The sequence below is a fragment of the Muntiacus reevesi genome, unplaced genomic scaffold (assembly GCF_963930625.1).
Source record: "Muntiacus reevesi unplaced genomic scaffold, mMunRee1.1 SCAFFOLD_31, whole genome shotgun sequence".
In the NCBI taxonomy this organism is placed as follows: Eukaryota; Metazoa; Chordata; class Mammalia; order Artiodactyla; family Cervidae; genus Muntiacus; species Muntiacus reevesi.
In genome coordinates, this window is record NW_027078022.1 from 2,099,536 (window position 1) to 2,115,580 (window position 16,045).

The 16,045-nt window shown below is 45.4% G+C and overlaps 1 protein-coding gene across 1 annotated transcript in view; it reads right to left on the reverse strand.

The window, feature by feature from the left end:
* LOC136155404 (exocyst complex component 1-like) overlaps positions 1–6,329 on the reverse strand; it is a 28,243-nt gene extending 21,914 nt beyond the window's left edge. Inside the window, exons 1-5 of the mRNA XM_065917143.1 lie at positions 6,132–6,329; positions 4,107–4,334; positions 3,764–3,896; positions 3,069–3,181; positions 2,177–2,248 (exon numbers count right to left, since the gene is read on the reverse strand). Coding sequence (XP_065773215.1) covers positions 2,177–2,248; positions 3,069–3,181; positions 3,764–3,896; positions 4,107–4,334; positions 6,132–6,215 — 630 coding nt within the window. The 5' untranslated portion in view covers positions 6,216–6,329. The remainder of the gene's footprint in view (positions 1–2,176; positions 2,249–3,068; positions 3,182–3,763; positions 3,897–4,106; positions 4,335–6,131) is intronic.
* Between the last annotated feature and the right edge of the window lie 9,716 nt (positions 6,330–16,045).

The following is a 16,045-nucleotide window of genomic DNA, read 5'->3' on the forward strand; positions in this document are numbered from 1 at the left end:
TAACAGAAAGATTTTAAGAGAAACTGGTTTCAAAATATATAGGAAGGAGAAAAAATACTTAAATTGCTTAATTCAATCAATAATATAGATAACTATCATATCTAGAATTCAATCGTGCTAAGAATTTTACTCTTTATATACTTTAAAAATTAAGACATTGTTTAAAGTTTCTTATTAGAGATAAATAAATTAGTAATGATGACTGAAAACCTTTTGAAAAGGACTGGCCATTCTAGATGCCTTTAAGAACACCATGATTCATGAGAAGAGGTCAAAATATCAACATTAACAGGAGTTTTGGAAGAAGCTGATTCCAACCCTCATGAATGACTTTGAGGGGTATGACTTCAGTACAGGAAGTAACTATAGATGTGGTAGAAAGCAGAACTAGAATTAGAAGTGGAGTCTAAAGATGTGACTGAACTGTTATAATCTCATTTAACAGATATTTAATGGATGAGAAGTTGCTTCTTACGGATAAACAAAGAAACTGGTCTCTTGAAAGAGAATCTACTCCTGATGAAGATGCTGTGAAGGCTACTGAAATGACAACAAAGGATTTAGACTATAATTAATACATAAACTAAGTTGATAAAACAAGTGGCAGGATTTGAGAAGACTGACTCCAATTTTGGAAGAAGTTCTACTGTGGGTAAAATGCTATCAAACAGCATTGCATGCCACAGAGAAATTGTCTGAGAAAGGAAAAGTTGATCATTACAGCAAACTTCACTCTTGTCTTATTTTTAAAAATTGCCATAGCTACCCCAATCTTCAGCAATCACTGCCTTGGTCCTCCAGCACCTTCAACATTGAGGAAAGACCCTCCACCAGCAAAAAGATGATGACTCAGATGGTAGGCTCAGAGGGTGCTTAGCAATTTTTAGCAATGAAGTATTTTTAAAATAAATGTGTACATTCTTCTGTTAGACATAATGCTATTGCACACAATAGGCTAAAATACTGTGTAAACATAGCTTTTTTATGCACTGGGAAACCAAAAAATTTGTGTGACTTGCTTTACTGACACATTCACTTCATTGTGGTGTCCCTAAGGTAGCCCCTATACACTGCTGTAGAGTTTTAAGTACATTACCTTTACCACATCCTCACAAGCATCTTGAGGGTAGCAGCCATTTCTTACTCTTACATATGGAGGACAGTGAGTCCTGTCACACAATGTAACACACAAATCAGACACACAATCAAAATTTGATGGTGAACAAAGACATGTAACCCAGTGCGGTAATCGAATCTTCCCCGTGTGTCCCACAACCAGGAACAGAAATCCCCTTGTTTCCCAACTCTTTGCTAGGTGACACGAAGTATTCAATTTAACACACAGAAAATCTCTTTTCTGCACTTGGGACACTGTCTTTCATCTTCTTCAGCACATTCCAGGTTGTTGCAACATTCTGGTTTTTAACATGCATTACTCACATGTAACAATGCATATTAGATTTTCAGAACTGGGATGCATTCATTTTAAACAAAGCCATTAGTTTATAAGGCAAGGAAGCAAAAATCACAAATAATAGCATGTTATAACAAACAATTAAGGGTGGAGAAAGGATTATCATTTACTGACTGGTATTTTCCATACCATTTACAAATGTGGACTATAGCCTGTCAAGAGGATAATTTAAAAAAACTAGGGAATTGTGTAAAAATAGATATTATTGAAATAATAGTGTAAGAAAAATGTGCATTAGTATTTCCTATGTGATTCCTAGGTTTACTTTTTTCCTGAAGCTTTTCAAGTCAAGTGGAATGTTAAGAGAGTCTTCCCCTGTTTCCCCCTTGCGCGGTTAGTTAGCTGGTCTTCCTTTACTCCCATGGTACCACCATAACATACACCTTCCCTCAGTCTGTTTGTCGCCCTTCTCTAGATCGTGAGCAACTAGAGCAAAGAATCAGCCTCTCATCTATTCCAATGAAATGTCTGGAATGCATCTTTAATCACTTGGCAAATGACTTCCAAATAAAGGAGTGAGTGAGTGAATGAAAGAATGACAGAAAGAAAGGCAAGCAGAATGAGATTAAATGCCTTTGGATCTAAATAAACTTTCTGTTATGGGACATTAAAAAAACTGCCACAAATATGGTTAACAGGTAGCTCAAATCAGTAAATTATAACTATAAAGATTCTGCTGCTATTAAGCTTAGTAAACCTTACAGGGGAAAAAAAAGAATCGGAGAAGCTGGAGCCAAAGTTGATGTACTCACAGGCACGGAAAGAAAGTAGGACCTGTTATAGAGTTGAAGGAGGGCCTGAGTAAACTAATCAGAAATAAAATAGAGTAAATACAATTGTTTCAGAATACTACAAAGTGAAAACAAAATAAGAACCTGGAATATCAGTCAGCATTTCTTGATGAACAAAATTTCACTCAACTTTTTTTTGGCCCCAAATCCCTATTAAAGAGATCATAAATACACAAAATCTAATTTATGACACCTAATTTATTCAAGAAATATTAAGTCTAATTTATTATTTATTAAAAAAAGCACCTTCTAGTCAAATCCCTCTAAGGTATACTTAACAGTAACATTTATATCATTGCCACAACCTTAATTATAACACCCTTTCCACATAGAAATAGAGATAAAGGTTTTCTATAAGAGTAAATCAACTAGAATTTACAATTGAGTTAGTCATTTTTCTCATATTTATAAGTATATGGAGCCAATGAAATACTGAAAACATGGAATCAAGTCCCTGTTCTCACTTGAAAATACTGAAAAATAAAACAGGCCAAACATTAAAAACGTAACAAGTTTGGACTTATTTTTAGAAACAAGATTGTCTAAATGGGGTATATGTAACATGCAAGCACAATTATTTAAAACTTAGGGAATTTTGGCTAAAAGGAACTGTCTTCATAGGAGACCACTGAGGCCCCCAAAACATCTATGAGCAAATACACACGTATCTAAAAATATTAAAATCAAATAAATATAGAAAGGAACATATTGTGCTCCCAATTAAATACATTAAAATTTTTTTTCTGTGACCATTTCATTTCAAGCTACAGGAACATGCCAGTACTATAATAAGATAAAATTACCTGTCGAACAAAAACATTGTTGAGGTGACTGGCCAGTCTCCGGGCAAAATTCTCTCGCAAATCACTGAAACGCTGCTGCTGCTGCTGCTGAACTGCCAGAAGCACGTCATGGCCTGAAATCGTGACAGCTTATTCAACGGGTTAAAGAGCTCCCGGATGTCTAAGGAGTGCATTTATAACAGAAGCCGTATTTCAGTTCTGAAGAACTCAACCTTTTGCTGGTTTATGCGTGTGTTTATAAAAGAAAGGTAAGGGGGAAAAACAGTGTAACTCAGCGATCCTCACGCTGCGGTCTTGCCTCAGCCTCACCTGGGAACGGTCAGAAACATGGATTCTAAGGCCTCAGAGCAGACCTACTGCTTCTGCGGTGGCCCCTAGCCGTGATCCCGATGCAAGCTCAAGTTTAGGAACCGCTGGTCTAGCAAAGCCTTACGGCATCTACTTTGTGCTAGGTCCTGTGAACAGCGCTGAAGAAAAATGCTGGTGTTAACGTAGAGTCACTGATGGTCAATCAGAAGGTACTGAAATGAACAAGTTCTTCGTGCCGATATAAATTATGTTTGAGAGTAAGTGAAACTTGTTTCAATAGCTAATAATCTAACCCTAAACCACCTGCCTCATGGACTTCTTGTCAAAAGCTTTACACTAAGTCAGAAGCTTAGTCCCAGGTTCTTGGGCAGATTTTATGGTCATACCTGGTCGAAGAGCTACATTCACGCACTGCAGCAGGGCATCTGCAGCATTGGTGCAGGCCTCAATGCCCCTGGAAGAAGAAAGATCTCCTTCCTGAAGTGCCTTTATATGACCTTTGGCCAGGTCCATGTGGCTCTGGAAAGTAAATAAACACACCATTTGTCTGTGTACTCTTAGGAAGTTTACAGGTAAGATGCTACGCAATCCTATTACTGGGTGTTTGAAACTTCAGTATTTTTAAATCCTGCTCTCCTAAGGAAACTAGAAAATACTTGCAAATGGGCTTTAGAGATCATTAGGTTTGTTTTTTTTTAATTGTTGTTAGTAGTTTATAACCATGCTTACCACAAGAAACTCTATCTCAGACAGGAGTTTTACGTTATTAGTGTTACTGAGATGAATGAGGTGGTTGCTTTCGGAGATCTGATCCATCTGTTCTTTTACACTTTGGAGCATTTCCTCATAACTGCTCAGTTTCAATTCAATCTGATCCACCTCCTTGAGAGCCTCATCCAGTAACTTCATTAGGATGTTGACTTGCTTTTCAGAGGCCATGATAGACTGGATGTTGGCCTACACAGTTAAAAAGAGAAGTAATACTTCATATTCTTCAAATGAAATATCCATAAATCTTTGACAGCAGCGTGACTCAGCAGCAGCGGCAACAAAGGCTGACACACACATCTACACGTCTACTTTAATTGGCTGCTTTGTGTTTACACTCCACTTTTTCACACAGTATTTCAGGGAAGCACACGTCCCCTTATGTGGAGGATAGGGACCAGATCTCAATACCGCATATTTAGAACATGCGCCATGATGTATCATCAGCAATGGTGGACTCTCATTAGTGCCGTTAGGTTATACCATCTCTGACGCTGCTTCCAGCTCTATCAACTATAGACATTTTCTATAATCTGCAACATTTATGTAAAATCCTAAACAAAAGCATAATAATCACCTATGCTAATACCTTAGTTAAGAGGGTAGCAGTAGCATGCCAGTCTTTAACAGATACATGGAACTAATTTATAACTGTAGCATGATTTGTACTAATAGGATGTGCAAGAGTCTATTGCCATAAGATAGCTCCTTCTACAATATTCTTTCTTTTCTCTTTCATTTGCAACTACTTTTTTTTCCCAAAGTAGCAACAAACCACCGACCCCTTATTAATATTTTCTAAAGACTCTATTGATTCTCAATTCCCTGAAATATGGAAGCTTTCAAACCCAAAATTAAACTGCAAAGTAATATGATGACTTGAAACACAGAGGCAACATTAACTAGAAAATACAAACCACAAAGCCACATTAAGAAGGCAGATAACATGATATGAGGAAAAAATTTGGATAAAGAGTTAAAATAATATCATTGTATGGGTGATGCTAAAATTTCACATGTTATTTTATATACTATTCATAATAACTCCCATGGAGGTGCAGCCCAACTGTAAAGCAGCAGAGCTCTGACCCACTGAATCTTAAGCAGCAGAGCTGTGACTTGAACTGATCCAGGACAATTTTCACTTCAACATCTTGAAGTCTCTTCTAGGCTTTACTTCCAGAGAGTTCTACAAATTTGTAAGCTTGGGCTATTGGTGTAATCTCTGGACCTCAGTTCAACCTTACAACTTCTGTACCTTTCATGTATAAAATGCCAACACTCTTTTAAGTCTTAAAAACATTCCTTATTCTCAGAGTTTTTCTTAAATTCATACTTTGCCTAACAAAACGACACCCCCCTCACAAAACACTCTCATTTTAGATTTTTCTCATAAGACAGGTGCTACTTGTAGCTTTTTACTTCCTAAAGATGTACATGTAGGTACAAGCTCAGATATGTGCATACAAATAAACAGCATCTATTCCACAGCAGTTCAGAGGAGTCGTCAAACATCCTTTTGCCCTGGCTCTCCTGTTTTCACTACACTATTTTGCTCTCTTTGGGTAAAGGATTCGCTTCTTTCAGCTCACTCTCTCTCCTTCTAACTTGTACCTATTTTTTTCCCCCCAAACCACAAAAATGTTATTCTCTTGCCTTGAACTATTCTGAAGTGTTCCAGAGGCTGGGGGAATCAACCCCCAGGGTGGTTTCAGGTTGGCTACTTTCTACTTCCATCACTTCATATCAAGAACCTCCCCAAATCCAGAACCTCAGCCAACTGCCTTCACTGGCCTAATAGGAATGGTTCTGTCTCTGGACCAAGAACAGTGAAAGACAGAGGGAGGCAGCTGGTGATGCGCTTCTAGGGAAAGACAGCAACGATCCCACCGTCTAGGCTCAAAGGCAGCGGCAGCAGAATATGAACATCACCAGTCTCCTCAGCTTACCACACATCACTAGCCACACGTTACAAGAAAGGCTGACCCCATCTAACACCTGCAGCTCTCTGGACAACCTTTCTGCAAAGGCCTCGGCGCTAGAAATTGCATATTCACAGCCTTCCATCATTATCTCAATATCCCGCTCTTCTCTTGCATTTAACTCTTGGCATTCATCCACTGCCTCTTCCTCACCTCCTGTCACACTCTGATTTTCTCCACTTGGAACAGATTCTTAAAAGAGGGTAAAAATTAAAAATAAAGTAGTAAAAAACTAGGAAGGACAACAGCATTGTACTTACAGGTAAGGTCAGTTATAAGCACAGGTCACATTTAGAGGCTGAAAAATAGGAAAAAAATGATTCAAAATATATGAAAAAAAACTTATTTTTATGAAGAACTGCATATGTTAACATGTCTATTATAACAAAAGCATGCAGTCTAATTTATTGACTTGTGTTAAAACAGGCCTTAGTCACACTTTCCCAAAACATAATTAAACTATAAAACAAATATAAAACCGGAAACGAAACACGTGTACAAGCCTAACCTTTTTTTTTCTCTACCTGAGATAACTGTTGCTCTAATACAATAATGCTTATAATTCAGGACACATGAGGAACAATTTGCTTTCCTTTTTTTTCCAGGTAACACCTTCTTCTGTTATTTTTGTTCTTTTTATCTTTGTTATGTTTTGTGTTTTCCTCCAAATAACTTTCAATTGAAATTTTAAAAATGCATCTACAATTCATAATTTATTTTGGGCAATGAAAATATTAACTGAACTTTCCATTTCTCTCTGTAAAAATTTTTCACATGTGTTTATAAAATTTCTAAGGATCAGCTAATAGAAACTTTCTCAATATCTGTATAGTAAGAACAACATCATGGCTGTGTAAAACTACAAAAATTTCAGCTGTCTTCCTGCTTCAAAACAAAAGACCAGGAGGTCAGAACTGAGATGCTTTCTAGATAAATGTTTCAGTTCACTTTCTAGAAAGAACAGACTCAGCATATGGGATTTTACATAAATCTTGAGATCGAGAGATAAAATGAAAAAAATAATTTTACCCTTAAATAAACCTCGAAACAAAGTTACTGATTTTCAACAATTCACAGGACACGCTTTAAAACACAAATTCCAAGTGTTTTAGATATTCATTATTTTGTATGAAAATGAGAATCTACATTCAGCATGACTTGACATATGTTAACTTGTCCTTGAACAAAACACACCTAATTCAAAGTAACAAATGATCTACTCTTAAGAATGCTAATTAGCCAGCTTTAGATAACATGCCAGAAAAAAAAGAGGGGCTAAAACTTTCGGCACAGGCAATTACAGACTGCAGTACACAAACGCAAGTCCCTTAGAGCGGCGTCTCCCAGCTCTCAGCCCTTTCCAAGTCACTCTGGAAATGTTAAAAGTGTTTTGTGTGCAGCTTTTTAGCCACTAGGGGGCAGGGGATGCCCAGTTCATTCTGCACAGCTCCTTACACAAGTAAACATTTAAAATAAACAAATATTTTAAATGATCATAATTGTTTCAGAAGGCATCTTCTCACATAAGCAAGGTCATGAATCACTGTCAAGTAAAACTGAAGTAGCACCAAATCAATAACAAGAAACATTTTTATGGACTTTGAAACTTTAGAAAGCATTTGTATGTTCATTATCTAATGTAATCCTCAAATAAATTCCATGAAATAGTTATTATTTTCCCATTAGAAATTACCACATACTATGTCCTTAGTGACTGCCCAAGAAAAGCTGAAATCTTGAGTGTTACACCTATTAATGCCAAGGTCCCCGCCCCACCCCCATGGGAATGCTGGATGCTAAAACTGACAGGGATTTTCAGCTCAAGATGGCAGACTAGGACACATATTTACTTTCTGTTCCTTCTGAAACCATACTTAAATAAAAGTGTAGAAATACCAAAATTAATAAGCCAGTAAAAGCCAAGAGGTTGTGGAAGTCATCAACTACAGAAAGATTTCAACATATTTCGAGAAGGCAAAAAATGAAACAGAGTGATGAATAAAATAACTAAGGAAAGAATGTCCTAAGGAGGGTCTGCACAAAGCCAGTTAGCTTTTGGTGAGTTCTGGTTATAGCAAAGGGCAAGGAAAGAAGAGGAGCTGAAAAAAAAGGAAATTAAAGTTATTTTAGGGAAAAAAGTTACTTGTATGAGCTCCAGAGACCACTCAGCCTGCTGCCATATCGATCCATGGATTACAATGGATTGTTGGTAAGCAAGACAAGAAAATAAGGAAGAAACAAAAATGAAGAGATTGTTCCTTACTGAACTCTTCTCAAATGAGATCAAGGAATTATGGTTAAATGCCACAGCTGTAAATCATTTCTGCTCTTAGAGAGGTCAGATAGGGCTTATGATATTTCTCGCTTTTTTCAGACATAATTTAGGTCTGAGAAAAACCTTTTGTGTCCTCCAATCTCAACTCTTCTTGGGGATGGAAGTCCAAATTTACTCTGACATACTATAAAAAGAATCTCAAGAGCAGAGGGCAAACTAATTTATAATATATGAATTATGTCCAGTGTTATTTTAAACAGATTTTAAACTAAAATATATAAATAAAGTTTCACTGATCAATACAATTCTGGGTTCTGAAACCTCTACATGTCACATGCCTGCTGTGTAACACACAATGTCAGCCCAGGAGAAAGAAAACACTCCAATGAAGTAAGCCAAAGAAACAAGATTCAAACTCGATAAAGCCATGTTAGACTACGAGTTTTCAGTTCTTTCCTATTCTTTTGAAGCTTCTACCTTGTGAATAATAACATGTCTCCCTTGTCCTAGACACCCAAGAGTGTGACTTCTCTCCTGGGCATAAGAATCTTTAGAATTATATATGGTAGTAAAGAGTGGACCCAGCTGACATGCTCACAGTGACCAAACTGTACTGACTGACTGAAGCTGACACAGGGCTCCACTATGAAGCTGCAATAAGTGATGTGTTCGCTTTCTCAACATGAATGAGCTGCCTTACTGGACACACTCCAGGAAGGCCACAGAAACAGGCTTCTAATCCATACAGAATAATGCACTGGTAAGTTTCTTTCAGGAAAGCCCATGATTTATCTAGACTATCATCTTTACATATCTGGATCCTTCAAACTATACCAAAAGGAAAACCTCCGCTGGTGCTATGCTGACAACTGGTGGTCCTTAACCTGCCTCTTCTGAGATCAGAACCCAACGCAGCAGGTGATCAATTCATGAATTGAGCAAACGAAAACCTACAGGGTAGGATATAGACTCATTATAGGTATGACACTTAGGGCTAAGTGCCATAAGGAGGACAAGAAAAGAACAGTAACACGTGAAGCATGTATGGCGGGGAGGCACCACAGCCCAGAGCAGGTTTGGGTCACAACCTGGCTAAGCCATTACCATCTGCACACCCTGAAGAACAGTCTAAGATTTAACTGTTGTACCAAATTTCTAAAAAGAAGTGAAGAAAGAGGCTTACCCGCCAGAAAAGGACGTGGTGGGGTGCAGCACCTGGCCAGGTGAGGGCTCTGCATTCCGGCTGGTGATGATGGCAGAGGAGCCGCGGCGGAGAAGCTGCTCCTGGCTCCTGGCCTCGCAGAGAAGCTGGAGAGGTCCCCACAGGTGCTGGACCACCCCCGGGAGGGTGGGTGGCTCCTGCAGTCAGCTTTGCACAGGTCTCTGAGACAGGGAAGGGCCGGCAGATACACACGCAGGCACCAAGGGGGCTGCATGATGAGGAGCTAGATGGGATGAGCTCTGAAGAAGGAGGCCCCCACGGTCCTGAAGAGTCTCTGCACGGTGGCCCATCTCGTGCCAAACACCTGCCACCCACAGTGGGAGGTCTCAGCGGCTAGAGAGCCCGGGAGGGGTCGTGCACTGGGCCCCGCCCTTTGCCCCGGAATTTGCAGTTTCTCTGTGACACGTATACCATGGACGCGTCACAATTGCCAGGCTGAGTCCTCCTCCCTCCAGGGCGTGTTTGACCGCGAGAGGAGTAAGAAGCTAGGGAGACGCTCTCCCAGTTTCACATTCTATTCTCGGGTTATTTGGCGCACAATCTGTCCTATACGGGCAATTTACTGTGTAAACTTCTTTCTGTGCTCCGCCGCCGGCGCCCGCTGGGCCGGCGCTCGCTGGTTTTGCGCCCTCGGGGTGCCACCACATCTGGCCGGGGTCACCCCGCCGCCCCAGCTCCTGCTTTACAACCTGGTCGCAGGCTGCTCAACCAGGATCCAGTGCCCTCATCGTCCGGGCTTTACAGCATGCCGAAAAGGTGGTACCCAATCCAGCAGGCTGGGTACTCCCGTGTGGGCGGGCTACCCCTGGCGAACTTGAGGGAGCGGCCGAAGCAGCAGCCCGTCCTGTCCACTCGCAATTCCATGATGTTCGGACCTTCGAGAACCGTCAGAATTCCTCCACCGGGGCGCAAAATTACTCTCCTGCGTTCACTCCCTGAGCTACCTGTTCAGGTAGCCAAGGCTGGGAAGCCGGTACCAACCAGTCACCGCCCACTTCCTCGCGCAAAGGAGAGTAAGGCCATGGTCCAGGAAGATCAAAGGGAAGGCGTGACAGAGGAGGAAGGTCACACAGAGGCCGAAGGAGAGGACAACGGAAAGATGAGTCCGGACCGCAGCGGGGCTATGACAATGACACCTAGGCCCCAGGAGACCGGCGGGCTCCTCCCGCCCCTCCACTGCCCTCCCGAGCCTCCAAACCTCCTTCCGGGGCACCCAGGAGGCAACTTCAGTGAGAAAGCCCAGGTGTCTCGGACGAAGCCTTCCTCCCAAAGCCCCGCCATCTGCTCAGACGGCACTGCTGGAGACGGCCGGCCTCCCTCGCAGCCTGGCCCCCTGGCCACGGTGCTCTCTGCCCCAAGTCCGCGCTGCAGCCTGCTGCCCGAGAGGCCAGAAGTGGTGCTGGGTGAAGACCACCAACCCGGCTGCCCAGAGTCACCGATGTCCGGGAAGGCGCTGCAGCGTGAGCCACCTTCAGACACCCCGCGGAGAAGCTCTTCTCCCCTGGGAGCCGCCGGCAGTGGGCGCCCCCGCAAGAGGACGATGCCCCCGCCGCTTTTTCTGCCACTGCCGCCCCCGCTGGCGCCACTGCCGCCCCCGCTGCCGCTGCCCTGGGGTCGCAGTGACCTTCCCCCGCCTCCGAAGCTTCCAGCCATGACTCGCGCCAAAACCCGGGGCACCCTGAAACAAAACAGGGACCGTCAGAGGAACAGAATCCTGAGGGATGCAAGGAAGGCCATGCGACGCCGCAGCGCCGCCCCGCCTGCCCCAGGGACCACAGGCTCCCTGCCTCCGGTCAGTCACACGTTGCAGGTCCCTCCTACCACCACCAACTTGGCCGACCTGTCCTCCAGATTCCCCAATCTGGCTGGCCTTCCACCTTGCCTGACACCTTATGTGGATCGGGTGGCAAGACACACAGCCCCCGTGGACTCTCATTCTGCTAGTCCTGCAGATGCTCTGCCTCCAGTTTCCAATCCCACTGTGGGAACTGCCCTCAAGGAGGATGCGGGCACTGCGTGTGCAGTCAGAGCAACACCACCTTCTATTTCTGACCTCTCCACACCCCTGAGCACCCCAACCCTCCCCTTCCAGCCACCCTCCGACAAAAATGAATCCCCAACACCCATGTGTGTAGATTCTCCCCCTCCCTCATACTTACTCACCCCTCTTCCAGACCGCCCCATCGCTCCCCCTGCTACAACTTCTACTGGAGTCCCTTTTACCACCACAGTCACAGCATCTCCAAGTGTAACCTTCCTGTCTCCTTCAGATCAGGACGTCACTGACATGGACACTACTCCCCCGGCTCATGCTGTAACCTTTCAGTCTCCCCCAGGTATTGGGGTGGAGCAGACACGCACTGCAGGGAGACCAGACACCACCAGCGCCATTTGTGCCGACGGTCTCCTGCCCTGCTTCAATCTTTATCTATGCCTTTCACTCCCAAACCAACCCTCACCCTACATTTGCAGCCACTGATGGGCAGCAGAGAGCCTCTGTTTTTCCCAAGCCCCCATCTGGGGCTCCGGCTGCTGTCTTCCCCGGGCCCCCACCTGGGGGTCAGGCTGTCGTCTTCCGCGGGCCCCCACCCGGAGGTCAGGCTGCCGCCATTCCCGAGCCCTCATCTGGGGCTCCGGCTGCCGCCTTCCCTGGGCCCCCACATGGTTATCAGGCTGCCGCCTTTCCCAGGCCCTCATCTGGGGCTCCGGCTGCCGTCTTCCCCGGGCCATCACCTGGATATCAGGCTGCCGCCTTTCCCTGGCCCTCATCTGGGGCTCCGACTGCCATCTTCCCCGGGCCCACACCCGGAGGTCAGGCTGCCGCCTTTCCCGGGACCCCACCTGGGAGTCAGGCTGTCGTCTTCCCCGGGCCCCCACCTGGGGGTCAGGCTGCCGCCTTTCCCGGGCCCCCATCTGGGGCTCCGGCTGCCGCCTTCCCCGGGCCCCCACCTGGGGGTCAGGCTGCTGCCTTTCCCAGGCCCTCATCTGGGGCTCCGGCTGGCGCCTTCCCCGGGCCCCCACCTGGGGGTCAGGCTGTCGTCTTCCCCGGGCCCCCACTCGGAGTCAGGCTGCCGCCTTTCCCGGGCCCCCACCTGGGGCTCCGGCTGCCGCCTTCCCCGGGCCCCCACCTGGGTATCAGGCTGCTGCCTTTCCCAGGCCCTCATCTGGGGTTCCGGCTGCCGCCTTCCCCGGGCCCCCACCTGGGGGTCAGGCTGCTGCCTTTCCCGGGCCCTCATCTGGGACTCTGGTTAATGTCTCCCTTGGAACCCCATCTACGGCCTTGGGTCCTGTCTTCCCCGGCCCCACTGTGTAGGACTCCAGCCAGTGTCTTCCCCATCCCTCCATCTAGGGTTCTGCCCACTCTCTCCCCTAGCCCCCCATCTACAGCTTTTGGTCCTGTCTTCCCTGGCCCCCTCTCTAGGGCTTTGGCTCTTTCCCTCAGTCCCCAAATTATGGCTTTAGGTCCTGCCTCCCCCAGCCCCCCATCTATTGCTTCAGCTCCTGTTTTCCCCAAACCCCCATCTATGGCTTCGGCTCCTGCCTCCCCCAGCCCCCCACCTATGGCTTCGGCAGTTATCTATGCTTCAGCAGTCAGCATCTCTACAGATGTCAAACCAGTCTTTGACATCAAAGCTATGGATGCACCTCCTCCTCAGACTTTACTTTCTAGTCTACCTCTGACTCCAAGGACAACCACTACTCATACCACATGGCTCTTCCTGGTTCTGAGAACACAGCACCCAGTGGCAGCGATGCCTGGACCCGAGCCTCGACTTATTTACCTGTGGACGTGGTCAACAGAGGTACCCATGTTTCAAGTGAAGCTTGAAACCCAGAACTCACCATTGAACCCACATCTGGGGCCAACAATAGGAAGAAGCCTAACAAGTCTATTCCACTGGGAAACCCATTAGCCCTAGCACAAGATGAAAAGCTAACCTCTTCTGCAGTCCAGCCACCCAGAGGAAGGATAATGGATTCGGGTTTACCAGATCCCCTGTCTTCCACCACCACCATCAACATGCAGCCGCCCTCTGTCTACAGCTCAGGTATTTTCCCCAGGGATGTATCTGCTACTTCTGGTTTTGGAATGGATACCACAGTGCCCAGTCCTGGAGACAGTAGCTTGTTGTCTTGCTAGTACCACATGAGGCCCACTGTTGATGGGGCTGCAGCCTCTATGGCTGGTGGGAGTTTTGGGTTGGTGTGAATGCCCTAGGCCTCACTTATTCAGAAGCATCTGGCCCACCTCACTTTTGCACAGAACTGTGTGGGACACCCAGCACCACCTGTGTTCCTACTGTGGCCAGATCACCTTGGGCTCATCTCATTGCAGCTGGCTGCTGCAGTAGGAACAGCAAGCCCCCATCCCAGCATCCGGGCACGTATCTGGTTCCAACTTGAATCCAAACGCCTGGGGTCTCCTTCAGCCAAGTCCAGGTGGTAGAGTCACGGCAGGGGAAACCACCATCCTTATGGTTAGAGGTCGGGGTGTTACCACTTCCCATCACTGCACCCAGGACCCACATGAGTGTAGACAATCTACAGTTACAAATCCCATCACCATGAAGAAGAAATTTGTGTCAAGGGACAAGTCAATTTCAACTTTTCACTAGAACAACACTGCATCCATTGGATTTGCAACTGTGAGACCCACCCCTGGCTTGAAACCCACTAGAAGTTCCACCTGACTTCCAAACACAAGGGGTCCACCTGTCCAAGATCCAAGTGGTGGTGGTATAGGAGGGAACGTCATCATTCCCAGGAATGGAGGACCTGGTAGCCACACTTCCCATCAGTACAACTGGGACCCACCTGGCCAATACACCATGGGTGAACACATGGAAGGAGCCACATCTCATCTCGGATGGGAGGCCCCAGTGTCAGCACCTGCCACTGGGCTCGGAACTCATATATGCAAAGCACAGAGCGGGTGACGGGGGCCAGCACCTCACCCGCTGTGACTGGGTACACTTCTGCTGTCCCATTCACACAAAGCACCCAGGCCTCCCCAGCCCAAACCCACGTAGTACGATGGGGGATAGCACCATATATATTTAGAGAGGAATGTCTGCACTCAGAACTCCTGGGACCCCAACTCAGGGCACCCCTCTGACTTTGGAGGAGCACGATGTTGCCTTTAGCAGCAATGAGCCAAAGGACCACACGCTCAGCGATATGCACGAGTAGGTGTGTGTTGTATGTGCATGGGTGAGGAAGGTGGGTGTGTGTGTCGTGCAGGCTGAGAAGTATCTGAGCCCAGTTCAGAACTACATACCAGAATTGAGAAGTTCCATGTGGAGGATGGAAAGTAATCTGCATGTATCATCCACTATGCCATCCCTGGTTTGACTGTAAACTTGGCCGACCCAAACTTCTGGATATTTTCCCTACACTTGGAACTAGCAAGTTCTACAGCTGTCTTTAGCTGCTTCCTCTCCCCCTACCCATTTGCCTCAATGGACACTTATCTTTCCCAGCTTTATGGACAAATATGTATATAGGTAATTTATATATAAGTAAAAACTTATTCCTGTTAATCTACTACTGTTTGTGTGTCTTTACCCATTGATATATATGAGTCATGATGTGTTGAGGCAGACTTAAGGTTGCAAAATTTTCTGGGTCCCAGTGACTGGGTTGTGGAGCTAGGCATACATTATGACCATGTGTGCTGACTTCTGAAATCTGCTTTGAGTGTAAGGAGTGACAGTCCAGGAAGAACTAAGGTCCAGAGGAGGGAGAGACAGGGCAGCTCATCCTTACTTCTCTATGTCTCTCTCTCTCCCCCTGCACCACTCGAACCACACCAGAGGCCAGACAATCCCTGATGTGTGAAGAGGAAACACACTTGATGGTTTTCGTTTTTGAAAACGTTTAAATGTCTCTTTTGTGCATCTTTTGATCCAATTGAAACTTAGGCCAGTCATCTCTGTATGTTCCCACTTCACCCAGAGAGGATGGACTTTGTATCCAGGTTCATGTGTCTGGAGAAACAAAGGAAGAGTCCATGCCTGCTCTGTAATTGTTGAAAATTTAAGTTTACTTCAAGTTGATCATACTGCTTAAAGTATCAGAAAAGATTCTCTTCAATAACTGGCTTGGCTCTGAGATAGGCTGCTAAAATACCAAACATAAGAGGTATAACTGTGTCCAGTTCTTGCAGACCCTAGAGTTTTGCTGGGCCTCCAGGAGGTTCAATAAAGGCAAAACTCCTGACTCTCTGTAGCCTATCCTGTAGTCAGAGGGGACAACAGAAATCAGTGTAAATTATCTGACAAGCTGGAGGTGTGGTTTAGTTGCTAAGTTGTGTCAGACTCTTTGCAACCCCAGGGACTGTAGCCCACCTGTAGGCTCCTCTGTCCACAGGATTTTCCAGGCAAGGATACTGGAGTGGGTTGCCATTTCCTTCTCCAGGGGG